Source organism: Brugia malayi (genome assembly GCF_000002995.4).
Source record: "Brugia malayi strain FR3 genome assembly, contig: Bm_v4_ChrX_scaffold_001, whole genome shotgun sequence".
NCBI lineage: Eukaryota > Metazoa > Nematoda > Chromadorea > Rhabditida > Onchocercidae > Brugia > Brugia malayi.
The window spans coordinates 4,712,265-4,731,781 of record NW_025062479.1 but is presented as its reverse complement, the minus strand read 5'-3'; the positions used below and the strand labels follow the sequence as shown (position 1 = coordinate 4,731,781).

Genomic DNA, 19,517 nt, shown 5'->3' with positions numbered 1-19,517 from the left:
GGAAAATAACCAATTTGCGCTTCGATTACATCATCCAGTTACTCGGTCGGCAACCACCAACTTCCCACCTCATCCGAGAAATTTGAAGCACATTTTGAATTATACTTAGTTCAGTCACGTGCTTTACCCGTGCACTTCTACCTCCAAAATTCCCAGATCGATCCTTGAATTCTGCTATTTCTACATGTTTAACATCACCGAGATCTCACGCATTCATTTAAAAGCCCTTATACTCCTTCTACATCAAAATTTCAAGGAATGACATTTTATAAAACCCCTCCTTTCCCTTATCTTCTCATCTTAAGATAACCACATGTACACTAACATCCACATTTCTATCGAGTTAAGCATGATATCTTAGCAAAATGTAACCCCAAGACTGATTGCAAAAAACCAGACATAGCAGCTACAAGAAATCCCTTGTTTCTTTACTGTACCTGCTTTCATTTCCTCTATCCTGTGATTTTTAAGCACAAACAGCACACAGCTGTCAAATAATAGTCTTACATGAACACGTTCATTTTTCTTCTGTAGCATAGCATTATGTAGATGCAATCAACATCCGTGTTACACGGAAGGGATATGTGATCGTCCACAAACATACAGCTTCAACTTCGACAGAGCGGTTGTCAGAGTAAAACTGTATCGCATTTCTCATTTGTACTGTTTCGTCCTTCCTTATTTAATTTATAAAAGTCACGTCCCTTAAAACTACGACTGTGTGCTTGACTAATTATCATGCTTGTTATCACACATCTGCCAATCAGACCTATTAGTTAATAACCTTCCCCACCTAATCTATGTAATGAAGATGTTTAGGGTGAACTTCGTAAGATTAATTTACAAAAAAAGAATTAAAAAATAAATAGATAGAATTCGAAACAACAAACATAAGGGATATATCAATAAATGAATATTTGCTAGATCACTGAACAGCATTAACAATAATAATACCAGATTTGAAATGCTAACAGCCGTCAACAGTGATATTGATCACTTAATAGTGATAATAGTTTCATCTCAGCTAAGTTTATATTTAACATTAAGTATACTTATCCGTAACAGATTATTTAAAGACAAAACTAATGCAAAACAAACATCAAAAAAATAGAAAACAACCAATAAACACAACATTTTGAACGAGTAGAAGCGGAATTCTCGAAAATTTATCAAGGTGGTTGCCGAACCAACATATATTACATATTTGTTTGAACAATTCTTATAAAACAATTCCAGTTATGCTGGTTGTTTAAAGTCAACAACTAAGTCTCGCTTTACTCATAAATAACAGCTTTGCGCATAAGATAACAAAATTCAGAGTTCTGAATGCTCTGTCTCATCCTTTGTTTCATCTTTTTCCTCGACATACTCTTTGTCTTTGTCCTCTTCCTCAATTTCAGGCTCTTCTTCTACTGGCTCATCCAATGATACGTCTATCGTTCGGCGCAGAATCTGAAAACATGCGGATAATTTCCAGTAATAATACAAGGATGGAATGATAACATAGTAAACATGTCTTTGAGGATTTAAATGATGTTACCTGCTCAACTCGTTCAGCAAATCCAATCTGATCATTCAGAGTGAAACCGGACCGTAATGTAGCCGTTTCAAACAGTAGTACAGCTGTATCAGTAGCTTTCTCACTGCTTTCGCCAGACTTCACGCGACGCAGTAATTCCTTGATAACAGGATGGCGTGGGTTAATTTCGAATATTTTCTTCTGACTTGCGTAAAACTCCTTCAAAACATCTATGAGAATCATGCGGAAACAATTTTTTTTACTTTGTCCGGGATAATCAATGATTTAGGACAACCTGAGTTGGGTCGTAAGATTTCGAATGCGCTTGAGATTTCATGATCCGTTCCATGTTACCTGACCAACCGTAAGAAGATGCGATTAGTGCACATGGTGATTGTACCAAACGTTGCGAAACGAGTGCTTTCTCAATCTTATTCTAAGATCATGCAATAAATTACATATTTGAATTCAAAAAAGACGAAAATAACAAATCTACACACAAAGCTGCAGAATCAGTGACAAAATCAACAAAAGCAAAAAAAAACTTAAATTTTAGCATTTATCGTTTTTATACTTGTTCGTATAGGCCGCTCTTTGGCAGATCATGGGATAGCTTAAGATTCCACACCTGTTATTTCAGTATACAATGATAATCCACCGCACTGAACCTTTTCTTTGAGCTGACAATTCCAGTTAGCCATTACCAAAACAACGCTGAATCGGTACAGTCAAAACTAAACTTGCTGCCTACCTTCAGAGCCACATTTCTGAGCCAATCCGTCAGCGGCTCAAATTCTTTTTCTAATTGTTCTTGCATTCCTTTACTTCTTTCACCGTCATCAATTTTCAGTCCTTCTTTAGCAGCATTCTGGAATTTCTTTCCGTCGAACTCCGGCATCGACTGGATGGTATATTCATCCACAGCTTCCACCAAATACAGTACCTCATATCCCTTCTTCAATAAACGTTCAACAAAAGGAGATGATTCCACCTGTAAAAAAATAAAATTCAAACTATATCAACTAGATTTAGAAAATTTCCAACGTTAACCTACTATTGTTTTATTCATTTCCAGTGCCTCTGGAATTTTATTCAAGGAACTATTGATTATTTCACACACACACTCACACAAAAATAACCTCTTCTCGTGAATTTCCAGCGACATAAAAAATCATTTCTTGCTTATCCTTCATTCGGCTCACATATTCAGCAAGTGAAGTCATTTTGCCCTGCAACAATGAAAATGTCATTTACTTAAACAAAAAGTGATTAACTTTTCATAAAACTTTCTTTGTTTCTGTCAAATAAGTCAGAAGATGTCGTAAAATGTATCAACTGCCAGATATTTTATTTGATTTCACACTTGGGTTAAACCAACAAAGCGATGCGCAATGAAAGATATAATATGATTATAAGTAATAAGATATTATTAAAGGTTAACTCCAAACGTAGAAAGAATAACAAAGAATGACCGAAAAAGATGAAACCAAAGAATGAATGCCCAACTCATCTTTTCTGGTGGAATATCTGTTAGCTTATTATACCGACTCGAATGACAATTGGGATCTAGGGGAGAGATTTGATTTATGAAAAACAGAGATTAATAACAGTTGGTCCTTCGTAGTAAGAAAGAGAATGTAATAAACTTAATCGCTTAACGATCTTGATTAGATTAAATGTAGATGCAAAAATGTTTGGTGATTGATTGATCAAACATCTGGCGAAGGATATTAGGATTCGAATATAAAATATATATAATATGATTATAAGTAATAAGGTATTATTATTTTTTACGACAGAAGAGCTCTTATTTAGGGATGGAGATATCCTAAGAAAATCCGAAAACATTACTTTTCCATTGGAAGAATAGAAACGCAGGAGCTTTGCAAGACGTGTTCTATTTGTGGGATCTTCCATGATGCCCAGCTTGATATTTGTGCTGTATTCTTTCCAAAAATCTTCAAAATCACTAGGTTCCATCTTCTTGAACATATCCAGTACTTTCCTGACAAGCTTCTTCCTGATGACCTAAAACAAAACTATCTTTCTAATTAAAGAATGTAAGAAAATCAATGGCTTTATATTGCTTTCCCCTTGTATCTACTTAACAGATTACCCAGTTATACAATTCAAGCAAAAATACCTTCAAAAGTTTATGCTGTTGGAGGGTTTCACGGGAAACATTTAATGGTAAATCATCCGAATCTACTATACCACGGATGAAAGATAAATATTTCGGCATAATATCATGAAAATCATCAGTGATGAAAACACGACGCACATACAGTTTGATATTGTCTGTACCCTGAAGATAATGAAACTTTTTACACTAATAAAACTAAGAAAAGTAGCATTCAGGAGGAGATTTAAAACTAAAGACAAATTCACGACAATGAAAGAGATCCACTGTAAATAAAAAAGTCATACCTTTCCATAATTCTGAAACATGTCGAATGGACTATGTCGAGGAACATAGAGAATAGATTTGAAGGTAACCTCCCCTTCAGCCGTAAAATGTACATAGGCAAGAGGATTTTCGTGATCCTGAAAATGGTAACGGTCAGAATGGTAGCAGCAATGCATCTTTGGGGAGAAACTACGGCGGCTGAAGAATGAAGGAGATCAAACTACAGATGAATTATTTAAAAAAAAAAAATATGCCTTGAAATTTTGAGAAACAACTTCAAGTAACCGAAAGTAAACTAATATCAATAAAAATATGAGAAAGTTTTAGGAAGATAAATATTGCAGAGTTCATTTAATGAACCTTAGTAATGCTCTTGTAAAACTCTGTGTATTCTTCCGCTTCAACATCATCATTCTTTCGCATCCATATGGGCTTAACGTTGTTGATTTTTTCCCAATCCCACGTTGTTTTTTCGACTTTTTTGGTTTTCTGTTCTATTTTGTCCTCTTCAACTTTACCATCAGCATCTTCAGTCTTTTCGTCATTTACTTTTTCTACTTCTTCAATGGGTTCATCAACTGATTCTGTCTGAAAAATAGTGAACATAATCTTCTGAATGCCAAAAAAGACAAAAATAAGATAAATAACCTTGGACTGCCACAAGTAGATATTAAAATTGATGAATTGACTATACTTTTCCACCAAGTTCTTCAATGTATCGGCTTCTAAGAAGTCATAAGCCTCTTCCTTCAGATGCAATGTAACTTGTGTGCCACGCTTAAGAGTTGCACCCCGAGGATCTTTTGCAACTATAAACCTACAAATCAGCAGAATTAAATAAATCCAATTTTATTCATTAAACAAATTCATGAAGAAAGGTAACAAACAACAATCATATATAACAAGTAAAACTACTCAAAATCAACAACAAAAAAGTGTAATCGATATAAGAACTTACGAAGAACTGTCAGATTCCCAAACGTACTGATCATCATCATTATGTTTCGAAGTTACGACAACACGATCTGCAACAAGATAGGAAGAGTAGAAACCGACACCGAACTGTCCGATCATGTCCTGTTGTTGTTCTAATGATGTAGAAGAATCCAACAGCTTTGACAAAAACTCTGATGTTCCTGACCGCGCAATTGTACCCAAATTATTGATTAAGTCTGTTTTTGTCATTCCAATGCCAGTATCCGTCACATGCAATATGTGATTTTCTGGATCTGCCTGAAATTCGACCAGAGATGGCGAAATGTTTTGAAAATTTATTCAAATACCCAATTGCCGAACAGCTAAACTGAAAAGCCATACCTTAATCCGAACTGAAAGTTCATCAGTAGCAGAAAGAACCGATGGATCCGTCAATGATAACAACCGAATTTTGTCCAGTGCGTCCGAAGCATTTGATATCAACTCACGAAGGAAAATCTCTTTATTTCTATAACATAAATGCTTAACCAAATGTTAGTGCGACCGACAAGTAAAGTTCCCCATAAATCGTTAATCAAATTAACAAGCATCCAACTCCAATCTAAATTTGGAAAAAATGACATATAAATTTGAACTAACTTATATAAAGAGTTAATAATCAGTTTCATCATACGATTTACTTCAGCCTGAAAACTGTGTTTCTCAGCCCGAATTCTTAACTCTTTCATCTCTGCAACAGAGAGCCCATCCAATTTAATTGCTTCTTCCTCCCTGAAACCGAATTTTCTTTCCAATATACAAATAGTATAACTACAGCGGTCGAGAACAACACATACAGCCTATGCAAATATCAGAATTACAGACAACAAGATGTAAACCAGCCTCTGAATAACTTCCTCATCTGTTTTCGAACTGGTCTTAATTCTTCCAATATTTTCTTTCACTGTTGCTTCACTGTTTGACTCAACTTTGGCATTTACCCCCGTGTTTGGAAAAAAAGCTGAAAAAAGACCAAACATGCAGCTTTTTGCTTAACTGACTTTTCAAGGTTTTAACTATTTCACTGTCTGATATTTAGTTGGCAGTAATATTCGAGCAGGGGGTTGAATGTTTTCGTTCCATTTGCTATGAAGATAAAATGAAAGCAAAAACATGGTTAAATTCAATGGTTGTAATGATGCTGCTATGAAACAAAGTTATAAATGGAAATATCTCAAACAACATACCGAGAACAAAAAAGACACCGATGAAGACAATGAGTCTTGCGGCACAGTTGCTAGCCATAGAGGTAATATACAACGACCGTCCCTTGTTTGCAACAAGGAGGTCAAACGATAATCACAATGACAGCTACTCTAAAAAGGACATTCATTAAAACTCTCGCCCTCGGATGTATACATCAAATGCAAAAGCGCTACGTATGTTCAGCTGTACGAGGTACAGAAATGTCTAAAGCACACACTTTTCAAAGAAATCGAAGAAAATTTCTAAACGTTGGTCTAATCCACTGACACATACACAACACGTAAGCAAATGTACGCGTACGGCGTCACCTAACATCACAATCACTCTATACAGTAAGGTCACCACCACTTTATACCAAATACCATCCAACCAACTAACCACCCTGCTCCGCCCACTCCCGAACTTTCTATGATTAAACACAATTTGATTGGCCAGTCGGTTTCTATGGACGTGTATTTCTCCGATTTCACGGGGACACTATGAAAATTTAACGAACGTCCTTTTCGGTGATGCAACTTTACGGCGTACGCATGTGTAAACACGTCATGCATTTCATTAGAATCGCCTCGATGTTTGTCAGTTTTTTTCTTTTAATTTGATTTTGGTAAAACATTGATAAAATAAAATCTCACTTCAGTGTTCTATGTTTGGTGGAATAATGCATGCTTTTTTGTCTTTGATATTGTCAGCGACGTCCATCAAAAATCATTGACCTACAATTTCTATACCATAAGTGTCAAAGAGCGTTTCTTTAGTCGGATGTTTTTTTACTAGATGCAAAACACCGGACTGTTTGACTGTTTGATTATCCTTTGCTGAGCGTTGACCAGTCTCAAACTTTCATAAACAAGTGCCTATCCCAAGATGCTGAGACATACTGTTGTGTTTAACATTTGCTTGGTTTAGCTGAGGTAGCTCATTTTAGCGGCTTTCCATAATATTAAAATGCGTCTTTATAATCTCTGAAGTTCTTTTTTTCGTCTTGAATTTTTTGAATTTTTCCTTGCAATACTGTTTCCTTAGATGTACTTAGCTGAAGGATGTGCTGAAAAAGAAATGAGAGTCAAAACGCTGGTTGACAGCTGCTAATGGCGGAACTGAGGATGAGAAGTAGGAATGACCAAAGGTAAGAATAGCCGACGATTTCTCCATTTGTCAGCTAGCATTAGTAGCAATTAAAGCGGTATGTCAAAGCATACATACTGAATTAAGCTGACATCCTCCTCAAATTATGCAAAGAGCAAAGAGAGTTGCGCTCGTTAACACTGTTAATAATTAGAATTAGTGAAATGAGAACCGCACATATGTATATTGCTAAACACAGTGGAGTTCAGCAGCACTGACAGTTAGTTCTGTTCCTTGGAGACATTTTCCGATGATTTTTCTCTCAGGCTGATGAACGCCTGTGCAAGTAAAATGATGAGACTACATTTAATGCAGTGCTACGGATTTGGATTTTGAAATGCGAACAGAAATGGAGTGCCGAAGTGCTGAGAAAATCTAGTATTGAGACTGGCATAAATATTTCAACTACAAATTTGATTTACATCTCATTTCTGAATCAAATTATGTGTTAGAAATATTAAATGCATTGTTGCGAGCTTATTTTTTTGCGCTGTTTCAGTCCCGACAGGTTTAGTTGAGTTTGCTTGTTTAAATTAAGAAGGAATAACTTATATAATGAACATTTTGGAAATTTCCCATATATAAGTAAAATATATGCTCTAAGAAAAAGAAAGATACTAGCACATTCACGATTTCTGGATGTATTTTCAGTGATTCCATGCCAGTATTGATTTTTATATGTTGTTCGTAAATGAGAGTTGAATGGGTAACTTGCTGGCATGTTTTGAATGAAGCCAGTCTATTACAAATATGATGATAGGGTGAAACTAATCACAAACTCCAAACCTCTATCATTCAAGACAATTACGAACCTCATAGCATTCTAACCTGTCGTGGCGGTTGTCCTGTCTTTTTTATATAGAGGTTAAATATATACAGATGTAACTTATAACACCGCTGATTTGCGATTTTGATTAGTGTTTAATGTTTGAAAGCCTCCCATTTTGTACTTTTATAAGATCCAAAAAGTGATTGATTCCTCGCTGTGCTGAGATGCGTTAAGTCTCCCGTGATTAGGTTTATATCTGCTGTCCAGGTTGTTCGTCTTAAACGTTTTTAGTTGATGACGAATATTGCATTTTCTCAGAAAATTATTTAAGGTTGCTGTGTTATAAGAAAGAATGTTCGAGATAGTTCATTCGAATTCTATCTGATACGATTTATTCATTAAATTATCATATTATTGGTGATGTACTTTTCAGTTCGGAAGGCGCACGATGGCGGAAGCGACGACATTACCATCTGCCAATAACATAATTTCTAGTGTTTCCAATAGTACCATCACTTTCACAGTGAAAGAACAGGTTAGAAGCTAAATCTTTCGATTGAAATTATTTTATTGCAAAAGCAATATTTACTTTAGCTCATGACGAAGAACAATGAATTGAGGATTGGAACTGATAAATACGCATCTCATTTTTCACTATATTTCATTAACTGCTGACTTTTGAATATGATCTTATAATTATTATGAAATGGAGAGTTTCGTTAGGTTCTTTTTCTATGTTTGCGACCTGAAACCATTGTGTGAATCATTAACTAGTTGCTTAAGGAAATTTTTAACTGGGTTTGTGTACGCAGCACCTAGAGGCTATGTGAATAAACCACCTTTCGAGAAACGTGGAAAATAGTTCTATTCAAATTGGATTTCCTCAATTTTGAGATTTTCTTTTTTGTCTTTAGTTATGGCTCGTTCGCTTGAGCTTTCCCGGACATTGAATGCATATAACAATGTAATGCAATGTGAGGTATACATAATATCTCAAGGGAACCCATTCAAAATGTTATTCACTATATTTAGTTCATCTTTCAGATAACAGCTTATGGTTCCATATATGGTATGGCACTGTTCTGTATTGTTATCGGTAGCATTCGCTCTCTTTATTTTGTGCAAAAGCATATGCGTAAAAAGCGACTCATAGAAACTTCGATAACAGTAAACGAAGCTAAAAAGTTTCCGTTAACAGCATCTTGCGTTCTATTTGGGCTTTATATTTTTTTCGGGTATGTGTATTTCGTCGTATATTAAATGTGTAAGGAACAGTAGTTTGAAAACCCTATTGTAATAATTTAAATAAAAGAATGTATGTAAACATGCTATAGTTATTCATCTCCCACGGGAAGATGGTTAGAATTCTGTGGGTGAATGAAGTCAGACATCATGTGACCCACACTGAAAATTTTTAGCAGGTAGTATATTACTTTATTTTTATTAATTTTATGCACTGACATTCTCTTTTTGAGAATGAAATATCAGGTCACTGAAGTTAGGACCTAATCAGTCTGTTATTTTTTCCAGTAATGATTAGGAAGAATTCTAACCACTGCGCAGATAAAATTTATACAAATTTTCACTTGAATTTTAAGATGCGATGCTGAATGCCGGCTGAGAATCTATTCAACAGTAAACAATTATTTGCCCCCAGAACTTTCAAAGCGTCTTGCAATATTCCCCTTGCTGACTAATGCTACAGGTATCTCGGTGGCAATAGAAGGAGACTCTTCTAGAACGTTGTTGCAAAAGGCGTTACATTTCTTGCCTCTCATCAACCAAGTCAATGTAATGTATTTGTTGTTGATGTTGCTGTGTTGGGAAGGTAACATTAAACTTTAAAATACAATTAAACTGTAAAGAAAGATTGGATTTTTAGACTGTTGAGTTTTAAATCTTGAATTTGAATGCTTTTTTAACTTAACATGTTGGCCTGTTATGGTACTATTATTCAGGATGTGTTGCTCTCGCTGCAATTTTAAAGCCAATATTCTCATATGTTCTTCGTAAGCTTCCCATTGGAAATCATCAGCCAAAAATGAATTATCCATATTTTTGGTCACTGAAGAGAGGCAAGATAGAGATGGAAGAAGGTGACGTTGAAGAAGCAGCTAATGATGATTTTGTAGGTAACATGTTTTTATTCTGAACAAGAGATTTCTGTTGTGAGAAATTTTATGAAAAGCATTGAAAATTGAACAGCACTCAGGTCATGTAAGCATGGCTGCATGAAGATAGCAAACAGCGTGTTATGAGGAAGTTTTTATTATTTGTTGTATCATGTGTATTTTCCGATTCATCTTGAGTTTCAGGAATATGTTCTCAAAGTTGAGTGGGATACTCACGACATTGTTGCCATACTTTGTTGCTTATGTGTGGGTGTATCACATCTTTACAGAAGGCACTGGATAACGAATAACATACTTGGTGTTGCTTTCTCGATTTACGGTATTGAAAGCATACATTTATGTAGTTTTAAGGTTGCTTTCCCGTTGTTCATATATGCTTCATGTAACCGGCTTTGTCGCAATGACTTTTTTTCCCTTCGTCTCGAATTTTTAGTTGTGCATTCTTGATTCCCGTCGCATATTTAAACACGAATATGTATTCTAGGCGGGAACAATGTTGTTGGCTGGACTTTTTATTTATGACGTTTTCTGGGTGTTCGCCACCGATGTGATGACCACAGTTGCTAAAGGCATCGATGCTCCATTACTGCTTCAATTCCCACAAGATATCTATCGTTGTGGATTAAATAATGCTGGCAAACATGCAATGCTCGGTGAACGTTTAATAAAATTAAGAATATAGTTTAGGGATTTATCATCATTACTTCTCTTTGTTTTATTTAATTTCATAACTGCATGTCTTGTATATTTTACACTGTGTTAATCATTTTCAAAAAATCAGATCAAGTTCACCTGGAATTCTACCTGTATGCAAGCAAAATCAATGAAAGTACTTTTTATTCGTAATAATTTTCTGGAACGTAACTTGAAGATCAGGCGTCTGTGGCGATAGCAATAATTCATTGTTTGTAGGTTTGGGAGACATTGTAATACCAGGAATATTTATTGCTTTACTTCGACGATTTGATCACTACATTGGTTCGGGAGGTAGTTACAAGAAGCCGCGTCACTACTTCCTCATAACCACGGTGGCATACTGCTTTGGTTTGATGATTACAATGGGCGTGATGCATTTTTTCAAGGTAAAGCAATTTAACGTTCAAGTTATTTTGCTTGTTCGTAAATCGATACAGTCAAGTATTTGCTCAGGATTAAACCTTATTGCAAGTTAACAGAGAACAATTCTGTTTATAATTTCAAAATTTGTAATTGTTTCTATGTGTTTTTAACTTATAATTTCGTTTTTCTTCTTTTTGTTAAGGATTCCTTTTTAGAATTCTTGATGTGTTGTCACTGTAGGTGTAAAAACTCTTAACTGCATACTTTCGAAAATGTAATAAAACTAATAAGGCAATGAACATTTTGTCATCTTATTGACATTTCAGGCAGCACAGCCGGCATTGCTTTATTTAGTTCCAGCATGTGTATTAGTCCCGCTTTCGGTTGCTGGTATCCGTGGTGAAGCATATGAAATGCTTAGTTATTGTGAAGAGCATCTAATCGAGAAAAAACATTCGAAAAAATCAAAGGATGAGAAAAAAACTGACTGATACTTTGAACGGTGTTGATTCTTTTATCTGTTCTTCTATCCATTAGATTCTTCTCTTTACTGACATTGCTTTGACCATTCCAAATGCAGAATTGCCTTCTACTTTGTTTCCCTTCAGTAATTGGTTTTCATCAAACATAATGTAATCAAAACGGTGCAGTGTCTCTTTTGTTCGGCTTTTTAAAGACTGTTTAATTCCCTACATGAGATCGGTTCCAATCATTATAAGCCGTATAAAACGTGTTTTCTGAGACAGAACACTTGCAGTCGTATCAAACAGTTACCGAACGTAACTAGTTTCTCCGTTCAATTAAATCTCTGAAATATGTTATCGAAAAAGTCTGAGTGGTTGAGTGTAGATTTGTATTACTGAAAACGTTGGTTCCCGAAACCTAGTACATATAACAAGAATTGCATTAGTTTTGTTCTAGTCTTCATATACTGAGGTTGAAATTTTTATGATTTGATAAGTATAAGTTTTCTTTTCGTTTCTTAACGACCCATACCTTCATTTCATATTGTTTGTATGGTTGTATATTTGGAACAATTTTTGTTTTGTGATACATGGCTTATTTTATATTGTTAATGCATTTCTTGGATATTTTGCTTGGGTTTTTGTTTTTAAGAAGAAAATGTCAGTTTCTCTTTTTGTATGACTAACAGGTTTGCCTATGTGGCTGTGATTCCCATAAACTCCAAGCATCCAACCAATATCTTGATTGGAATATGCCCACATTATCTCTGAAGGAAGGAATCAAATATCACAGCAGTTTGTTAAAACATAAGCGGAGTGGGGGATTTAAATTTCTTGTGACTACACGGATTTAGTTCCACCATTTGGAAGCCAAATCAAATCCATCGCAAAAGTAACTACGACAGGAAGGGGTACTGCACTGAAGTACATCATATGGAATATAGCCACCACCTTTACAAAGTTTCTGTCACACTTATCTTAAACTTATGGTCTCAAAAACACGGCAGATCTGGAAAGTAACATAATTCGGGACGTCGATTGTAACCTCTCGCGATGTCACCAGTTAGTGTTGTGATACGGCCCCGTCCAGGGCTAGGCAAGGCCAGTGAAAGAGCGCACTGAGTTAGGGGAAGGATAATGATCGTGGCAGTGGTAGTGCCTGTTTGTTAATGTGCGTTGATTATAGTGATGGTCTGTGCAAAGGTACACACACCCACACACATCCACCTATACAGACACACCCTCACACACATCTGCCCATTGAGTATTGTCATGAGGGTAATAGGATGTCACCATGAGCTCCCTACAGGATGTCGTCTTCCTTCCCGCCTTCCTCCTTTTCATAGAGCAGTAGCACAACACTGATAGCAGCAGCAGGAAACGCTTTCCCCGCCACGGACATAATCAAACATACATACATATGTAACACGAGTGTTATCAATAAAACTCGTTGATAACGAGACTTAGCAAGGTGGATAAACAGAAAAGTATGGGGACCTCTTTCAAAAATTTGGTGAAATATGGGTAGGAGAATGAGTAAAAGGAAGCAAACAGTGAATAGTGAGTCAGTTATAGGACTGATATCGATAGTGATGATGATGATGAGAGAGTATAACAAGGCCATTTAACAATGAATAAGAACTGGAAAGATGCTTTTCGAGGGCGAACAACTGCGAGAAAGACGAGGTCGAATCATGAAGATAACAATGAAATGCTATGGTTAACATAGGCCTCTCCTTCTCCATTTTCCTCTCCGTCCCACAAAACCATTATCGGTTGGCAACCTTCCCAGTCCAATTCCTCCCAATATTAAAATATTAAAACTAGTATCAACGAACCACCAATACCTTGCTCTTGCACACAAATGTTGCAGACGCAATCATCAGTTCCACAATATTACTTCAGAACGAGTGAAAAATGAATCTCAGTGTACAATGTATCATCCAAATCATTATCTCCTCAGCTCAATTAATGATATACAATAATCACCAGATGACCTAGTTCTAATCTACACACATGAAAATTGCGTGCCAACCCTTCTTCACGGTGAGCTCTCTTCATCCAAATAGCAGCACTCAAGTTGATTAAATCTACTCTGTTGCTATGTCAGGTAACAAAGTTCAAATCACAACACCTGTACCAATCCAGGAAATTCATTCACTAAACCAGCAAACAAGATGGGAAACCCAGCATTCTTTTCTTATCAAAAACTTTACCATTGCATTCTAGAAATTCTGGAATTCCAGCATACTGATTTACTATCTCATTAACTGAACCAAATGCATTCCCGTATATAGTGTACAAACTCTATAAAACCATTATATACTGTATCTTTCTCTTATCAGGAACATTTGAATGACATTTTTTTTAAAGAGTTACAAAAAACTTTTGCTCGCACCATTATAGGATATTATGCATGTCCATTACTCGACAAACAAATTATGTGAAAAAAGAAATGACTATGCGAGAAAAAGCAAGAAAGGAATTGCAAAGAAAGAAAAAATAATTCTTTTGACACAGGCTTCTACATAAGAATTAAATTGAACTGATAAAATCAATTCAAGTTTGAAAACGTAGACAAATTTGAGAACAATTATGTGCATAAGAGATGGTTTACACCAATCAAAAAAAAACAAAAATGCTATTGTGGAATGGAAAATACAGATGAAGTGAATAAAAGACACACTGGTAACAGAGAGAAAGAGAAAAAATAAATGAAGAGCTGGAAAAAATAAAACAGGTAAAGCTCGGTAGTGCAAAACATGCGTACACAACGGTTTGGAAGTAAGAGATTATGCTTATGCATCGGTAGCTCAAAGGAGGAAAAAATGAATTAAAAAAATTAGCTGCTTAAGAGCTAAACAGGGAAAGCTACACACATATTAACGGAACAAAAAGCACAAAATTAAAGCAGTGTCATTGAAAATCCTTAAAATGAAAAAATTTTTAAAATATGAAAACGACTGGAAAAACCCGGCTGCTGGTCGCTATATATAACAAAGTGACTGTTGAAAACTGGAAGACATCTTCAAAACAATGAATATGCTCCAAAATAAATTTTCAAAAAAAAAAAAAAAAAAAACTGAAAGCATTGGAGCTGCACAGGCTCGACTCCAACCAACACCTTAATCTGGAATCAAAATTTCCCACTCTTTTTTTTCTACCAAATTCTCTATAAAAGTACTCAAACTGTTATAAAAACATTCAAATTGATTTATTGCTCCATCCGATAACGTCCAATAAGTTATAGTTGGCACTTGGTTTCATTTTAGGAATCACACTCGAAAGATGGATCAAAAACCATAGTCGAGAATTACTTCAAAAAAGCAGCCAAGGCAACTCCATTTGATTATATACATAAGTGAGTATCAAATACAGCAAAAAAGAACTGTGGTAAAAAAAAAAAAAAAAACTGCGCCCATTTGCATAAGCATACAAAACTGTTGAAATGGTTCCAAATGATGAAGTATTATGCCAGATAAATCACATTACTAAACCATAAAGAGGAAAATGAACAATAAACCAAATTCAAACATGAAATGTACGTACTATTATGCAAATTTGCAAAAAAAAAACTGCCGTTTTCTGCAATTATGCTGAGGAAAAAGAAGGACCACTTATCAGCTATGGCTTTCGATGTACCACAGTCAAATGGGTGCCGTTTGATTCTGGGCCTGTAACGTATTCTGCTGCTCAAATAAAGGCTGCCCATTGAGATTCCCTTGCAGTGTATTATGCTGTTGCTCTAGAAGTGCGAATGTAGCTGCAGCTGAAGGTGAAATGGAAATTAATGATGAAAGAACCGACTGTGGATTATTGGACACAGCATCATCTTCTTTGACACGACGTCTGAAACGCTGTTGAATAATATCCTTCCGCATATGTACCGGTCGATTTGTCTGCAAAAATCGTTTGCGAAAAAAATTTATTAGTACTAAATATTAGCTCCCTGACTTGTCCAGTAAGAAGCACGATGACTGAAATGAGTGGAGAAGTATTTCAGCAAGAAACACTGCTGCATGGTAGGGTATTTCAGTAAAGTTCAATGAATTATTGTTGGAAGAAAATGAGAAATATTTTAGGGAGAAGGGAAGAACTTTCAGGTGCCAAGATATTTCAGTAATTCTATACATCTAAACGAGATTTTATGTAATAATGGAATAGGGAAATAAAATGTGGAGGGAAGGAAAAGACAAAGTTAATGATAAGGCGGATCGTATTCGATGGAAATGTTAACCGGTTACCAATAAATAATGAAAATTTACCCTATGTAAACGGTAATAAAGGCCGCAAGCATTGCATACTAATTTGCCAGTCTGATCTCTCCTCCAAGCTGTTGTCTTTGTTGTCAAACAATTGCTGCATCGCGACATCGATGGAGAATTATTGCTGCTATTTGTATCTTCTTCCTCCTGATAAAAAAACTCAAATTTGCAAAAGTATGCAAACAAAAGTAATGAAGTTGTTTTTTTTTTTTTCAAACTACTATAATTAAGAGGTATCATATTACATCCCGAATTGAAGTCTACCATAAAGGACCAATAGAAAATTCTTTTATTAAATTTACTGAAGCAATCATTCTCAACAAAATCCATTAAAAACTTTCCTCCCTAGTAAAACATCATTCAGTGAAAGTATTGCAATCCAACTTCAGAAAAAATCAAGGAAAAGCTTACTTCCATGACGAGGTCATTCACGCCGTCTTCTGTGCTATTTGGCGTAGACGATGGAGGAGGATGGGCTGTGGCTGGTTGCTGGCACAACATTGAAAGGATGTTTTGTTGCGCCGCTGCGTTAGTTCCACCAGTGGCCATTAAATTTGCGGCCAATGAAAAAGAATCAAAAAGTGCTGCTGCTGGATAGATGAAACCATCCGTCTTCACTGCTGCTTCTATTGGTTTTTCATTTACAACTGAATCCTGCAGTAAATTGGTTCAAAACTACGAGATATCCAACAAAAAAAAAAAAAAAAAAAAAAAAAAAATGCTCCATCAGCTACAATGTTTAATGCAACGCTGTTGCTATAAACTCCTGAAGTATTCCAAAAAGAAAAAATCGAACAGCTCATTCAGAAAAGAGTAGCTCATATTTATTACATATTTGAAATTTTCTTAATATTTTTTTATCTTAATAACACGCTGGCGATGTATGTCAACAGGTTAGAACGTACATTTGTATCAAATACATGTTCGTTAAAATGTAGTGGTAGCAAAATATTTTTCATACCTTTTAGTAATTTAAAATAACCTACTCTGATAACACCCATCACATATATTGCGAACTGTTTAAAAAAAAAAAGTATTCAGCGTGAAAGCATTTTTGTTTAATACTGTAATAAAATGCTTTCTAAAACAGAATTGTACACTTACCAGGTTCTGAGTAAGCAAATTGTTACTGCTATTAATTTTCTCTACTCTATGTACTGCTTCCCTGTTTGGTTTGCGTTTCCTGCTACCGCTCAATGCATGATTGTGATTATCTGTTGGTGTCGCCTCACTAAAAATTGAACACTGAGTCACCGTGACGTTATTCCGAAAGTATTAATAGAAGCAAAAAAAAGAATATACCTTTCAGCGTTTCCTATTGTTGTATCACTATTTTCAAGCAGTGAAGGCGATGGTGTCTCTTTTTCCTCTGTTCCACATTCCGAGACCTAGAAAAAATCAAATGATAATAATTTCTAGCCTTATAATTCAATAAAAACTCCAAACTGAATGAATGAAAAGAAATATCTCTTAATTACCTCGCTAATGGCTTACACACTTCACTAGTGAAAAGAACGTTTGACAATATTAAAAAATAGAACAGAACTAGAAATTAACTGCAAAAAAATCCTCAAAAATATGACCAGATTAGCCTTCTGTGTCAAAGAAATTGAAAGGAAGCTGTAATTAATTAGACCATACTCCACTACAAAATTATTTAGATAAAAATAAATGAAGAAACCCACTACTAACAAATTTTGCTATTATGGCACTAAATTTCAGCAATAAAATCGGGATGCTTAAATGAAGCTGGTCATACCTACCACTTCATCTTTCAGAGTTATCGATCTCTCAGCCGTACTTTTTTCGCCTTCAGCGCTCACCGCCACGTCAACTCCGTATCCAGGTTGCCTTAGCGCAAATAATGTTTCAACCCGCACACGTAATTGGTCCAGCTTATCAGAGAGCTGGGCAACACAGTCCTGAAATCCAAAAGGTAATATGGAAATAATATTTTGTGTCAACGGTTAATGATTTTTCCTTAGATTTCCCAACAATAAAAACTAGCTACAACGACAAAAAGATTAACACAACATAGCAGCGCCATTACGATGACATAGAACAGGACACTACAGATTTTGTTTAAAGGGAAACGCATTGTCTGCAAAATTCTTTTTACGTATAGATACTTTTAACCCAATTACTTCCAGAAATTAAATTAAAAGTCACTAAAATCAAACCTTTATATCAGCATGAAGTTGCCGACACGATGCACAACCCATATTTGCAGTTAATGGGAGAGGAGAGGAAGCAACCATTGTCATCCTTGCTGCACACACATGCACTCGTAGAGAGTTCTATCTCGAACGTTTCTTCAGCTGAGATCGATGATGGTGCCTTCAACAATAAAGAATGACGTCATTTCTCGTTATCTTCAAAATAAAATGCTCAAATAATTATGCTTTAGAATGCCGAAACAAGCAGCAAACGAAAAAGTCTATAACAGTGATAGTAAGGAGCAAAAAGATGGCGATAGCAAGACGAACAAATTACATCTGTTTTAGTAAACATGGTGATAAATAATATACATACTATCCGGCTGCTGTCATGAAAAATCAAATTCACTGGATTACAATCACTAGTGATGTAAGATGGTTAAGCAAGTAAACTTCGAGACTGAATTACAGATAAAGTAAGAAGTAACAAAATGCAATGGTAATTACTCAATTTGCTTCAATTACTTCAATCACATTGAAAATTACATGGAACATCTGCAGAACGGATTTCTGAATTTCAAGTAGCAATGACGAAAAGCATGAATAAAAATACGCTGAACAATATAAAGTTTGTAAAGTCGATGATGAGCGAGGTGAGTGTTGAGTAGAGAGGGAACGGGAAGATGGAGGAATACTCAATGAGTCACAACAGTGAACATCAGCAATACTCTTTTGTAAAACCAGTTCACAACACGGTCACTTGGAACAAAAGGGGGAGGAAGAGGGAAAGGAAGAAGAGGAGGAGGAGGAGGAGTGGAAGCAGTTGGGACATTACGTTGTCACCTAGGTTAATCGTCGAACGATGATAAAGTAAAGTTGTCGCCTAGATTAGTATAACGAAATGTTATTTGCTTATTTGAGTACTTGCTGGATTCAGCGCCACCGCAACTGCAACACTACTTGCTACCACGAATATTTTCAGCTGTGTGTCGTACAGGTCAATCACACATATGTCACCAGATGATAGCCACGCCTCTCCGCAGAGGCTATTCCCTCATTATTTACATATCTCCGATCGTCCAACCCGCTACCTCACGACCTACCCATATCCTCATATTTTTAGCAATCATAAATCGACTATTCAATATGAATACATTATTAACTTCAACTGATATTCTATTGCATATCAACACTGGAAGAAACAATTCCCGAAATAGCATCAATAGAACAGTTTTTACTTCCTTCTAGGTAAAGCAGATGCTGCTTCGATATTTAAACTGATAAGGAGTAGTCTCGCTGCAATTCATAACACAGTCATAAATCCGAATCCAGTCGACTTTTATTAAAATGAATTACATTTCAGTAATACTGAACAACTGTGTAACCTTCTTACCCTTTCCGTCTCCTGCATATTGCGAAACGAATTCTCCTGCACGACCC

General features: G+C 35.7%; 3 protein-coding genes across 4 annotated transcripts; 1 reads left to right on the top strand and 2 right to left on the bottom strand.

The window, feature by feature from the left end:
• Positions 1-1,314: 1,314 nt before the first annotated feature.
• Bma-enpl-1 (Uncharacterized protein) lies at positions 1,315-6,146 on the bottom strand (the record flags this gene model as incomplete). Of its 2 annotated transcripts, XM_043073643.1 has the most annotated exons (15): positions 1,315-1,452; positions 1,541-1,738; positions 1,815-1,955; positions 2,271-2,510; positions 2,659-2,748; positions 3,371-3,547; positions 3,663-3,824; positions 3,947-4,063; positions 4,287-4,514; positions 4,575-4,743; positions 4,885-5,159; positions 5,244-5,370; positions 5,502-5,629; positions 5,741-5,862; positions 6,089-6,146. In XM_043073643.1, 15 exons carry the CDS (start codon positions 6,144-6,146, stop codon positions 1,315-1,317), a joined length of 2,370 nt encoding a protein of 789 aa, XP_042929577.1. The 2 variants fall into 2 exon arrangements, with proteins under 2 accessions (XP_042929577.1, XP_042929578.1); XM_043073644.1 differs by lacking the exons at positions 3,371-3,547; positions 3,663-3,824; positions 3,947-4,063; ... (5 more) ...; positions 5,741-5,862; positions 6,089-6,146 and having other exon boundaries at positions 2,659-2,742.
• Positions 6,147-8,449: 2,303 nt separating this feature from the next.
• On the top strand, positions 8,450-11,683 carry Bma-imp-2 (Uncharacterized protein; the record flags this gene model as incomplete). The annotated part of the gene is made up of 8 exons (XM_043073642.1): positions 8,450-8,536; positions 9,046-9,236; positions 9,600-9,829; positions 9,960-10,129; positions 10,317-10,484; positions 10,618-10,786; positions 11,046-11,215; positions 11,519-11,683. 8 exons carry the CDS (start codon positions 8,450-8,452, stop codon positions 11,681-11,683), a joined length of 1,350 nt encoding a protein of 449 aa, XP_042929576.1.
• A 3,620-nt stretch (positions 11,684-15,303) lies between these two features.
• Bm4254 (Uncharacterized protein) lies at positions 15,304-18,179 on the bottom strand (the record flags this gene model as incomplete). Its single annotated transcript, XM_001899365.2, has 7 exons — positions 15,304-15,555; positions 15,922-16,068; positions 16,333-16,575; positions 17,026-17,152; positions 17,224-17,309; positions 17,685-17,843; positions 18,102-18,179. 7 exons carry the CDS (start codon positions 18,177-18,179, stop codon positions 15,304-15,306), a joined length of 1,092 nt encoding a protein of 363 aa, XP_001899400.2.
• Positions 18,180-19,517: the final 1,338 nt, after the last annotated feature.